At 42.3% G+C, this 1,351-nt stretch overlaps 1 protein-coding gene across 1 annotated transcript; it reads right to left on the minus strand.

Moving 5' to 3' along the window:
* Positions 1–464: 464 nt before the first annotated feature.
* On the minus strand, positions 465–1,146 carry CMC4 (C-x(9)-C motif containing 4). The gene is made up of 2 exons (XM_010850397.1): positions 1,114–1,146; positions 465–849 (listed from the first exon to the last, which is right to left on the minus strand). The coding sequence occupies exons 1-2, from the start codon at positions 1,144–1,146 to the stop codon at positions 679–681; spliced, it is 204 nt and encodes a 67-aa protein (XP_010848699.1). The 3' UTR covers positions 465–678.
* Positions 1,147–1,351: the final 205 nt, after the last annotated feature.

The raw sequence follows: 1,351 nt of genomic DNA on the forward strand, positions 1-1,351 counted from the left end.
CTGGTTCCCCTGTAAACTTAAAAGAACCTGATCATAGGAATGAGATCACCAATTTAAGCAAACTCCTGACTTATGTGTCCTGAATGCACGCCATGCCTCGCCTAACTTGTTGATTCTTTTCCTAGACAGAAGTAGGTAGGCCTCCACCCCCAGTAGCCCCCATAAGTAATCCTGCCAATAAGATAACATCTGAAGAGTCAGCTAGTCTGCACACAAAGGAGAAGGATGCAGAAGCCAACCTCCTGCTTAAATGATTCCCTGAGATTCTTCCCCCTTTTCCCTTTAAAAACTGTCATGGCTGATCAGAATCTTCAGAATTGGAGTGAGGACAAGAGTCCACCTCCTCCCCAGCTTGCCTGCTTTTCTACTGACACTTGACCCTCCATTATCACCTTTCAAACAAGCAGTCAAGTCTGCCTTTAGTAACAAGAAAGCAAAACATCACATATATCAAACCAAAAATGTTCACTGAAAAGATTTATTTTAGCAGCTGTTTTATCCCATTCTACACATTTGTTCAATATATTTATATTTGTTCTGCATAGATGGCATATTAACTTTTATAGTTGACTTTTTCATTGGATATTTGCTGCTACCTGGCCTGAAGAAAGAGTCAGGAGGATAAATAAAACCCGCATGGTGGAAACGTAGAGCAGCGTTTTGGTTCTCGGCAGAACTTTACTGTGGTGTGCACTTCAGTGTCTGCTTTTCTTTCTCTTCTTTCTCAAATCCTGAGCAGATGAGAGATCTTCCCTTGGGATATCGAGCACAACACTTACGCAGTTCTTCGATGACAGCCTGACACTTAGATTCCATGTAGTTGTTGGCTGAAAAACAGACAGGCAGACCCTAGTCATGATCTTATAGAACTCAGGCACAGGGACGTTGAGACCTGAACTTCCCAGTCCTTTTCACCTTAATGTGTCTACAGCCATGGAAGAAAGAGGATGTAACCACATCCACTGAATTCTTTCTGATTTAGAGACCCATCGACAGCTTAATAAGGAAGAAAAGTATGATTTACAAAGTGCTCAGAAGATATTTTCACATCTAATTTCCTTTTCTTTAAGGCTGATTACTTATGTGCCTTTTTCTAGGGCAGTGGTTTCTAACCTCCTCTCTTTTTTTTAGGGAGGAGTCACTCATCCCTTGCACATTAGTTTGCACTCAGTTTAAGGTGGCTGCTGGATGTTCCCAAACAAACCTTTGCATTAGGGGTTGAGAAACTGCAGCTTCAGCCTTTTTAACAGCTGAGCTAAGAATAAATTTATTTGGGGGGTTCCCAGGTGGCACTAGTGGTAAAGAACCCACCAGCCAATGCAGGAGACATGAGAGATGCAGGTTCGATCCC

The sequence above is a fragment of the Bison bison genome, unplaced genomic scaffold (genome assembly GCF_000754665.1).
Source record: "Bison bison bison isolate TAMUID 2011002044 unplaced genomic scaffold, Bison_UMD1.0 scf7180017851300, whole genome shotgun sequence".
NCBI classification, from domain to species: Eukaryota; Metazoa; Chordata; class Mammalia; order Artiodactyla; family Bovidae; genus Bison; species Bison bison.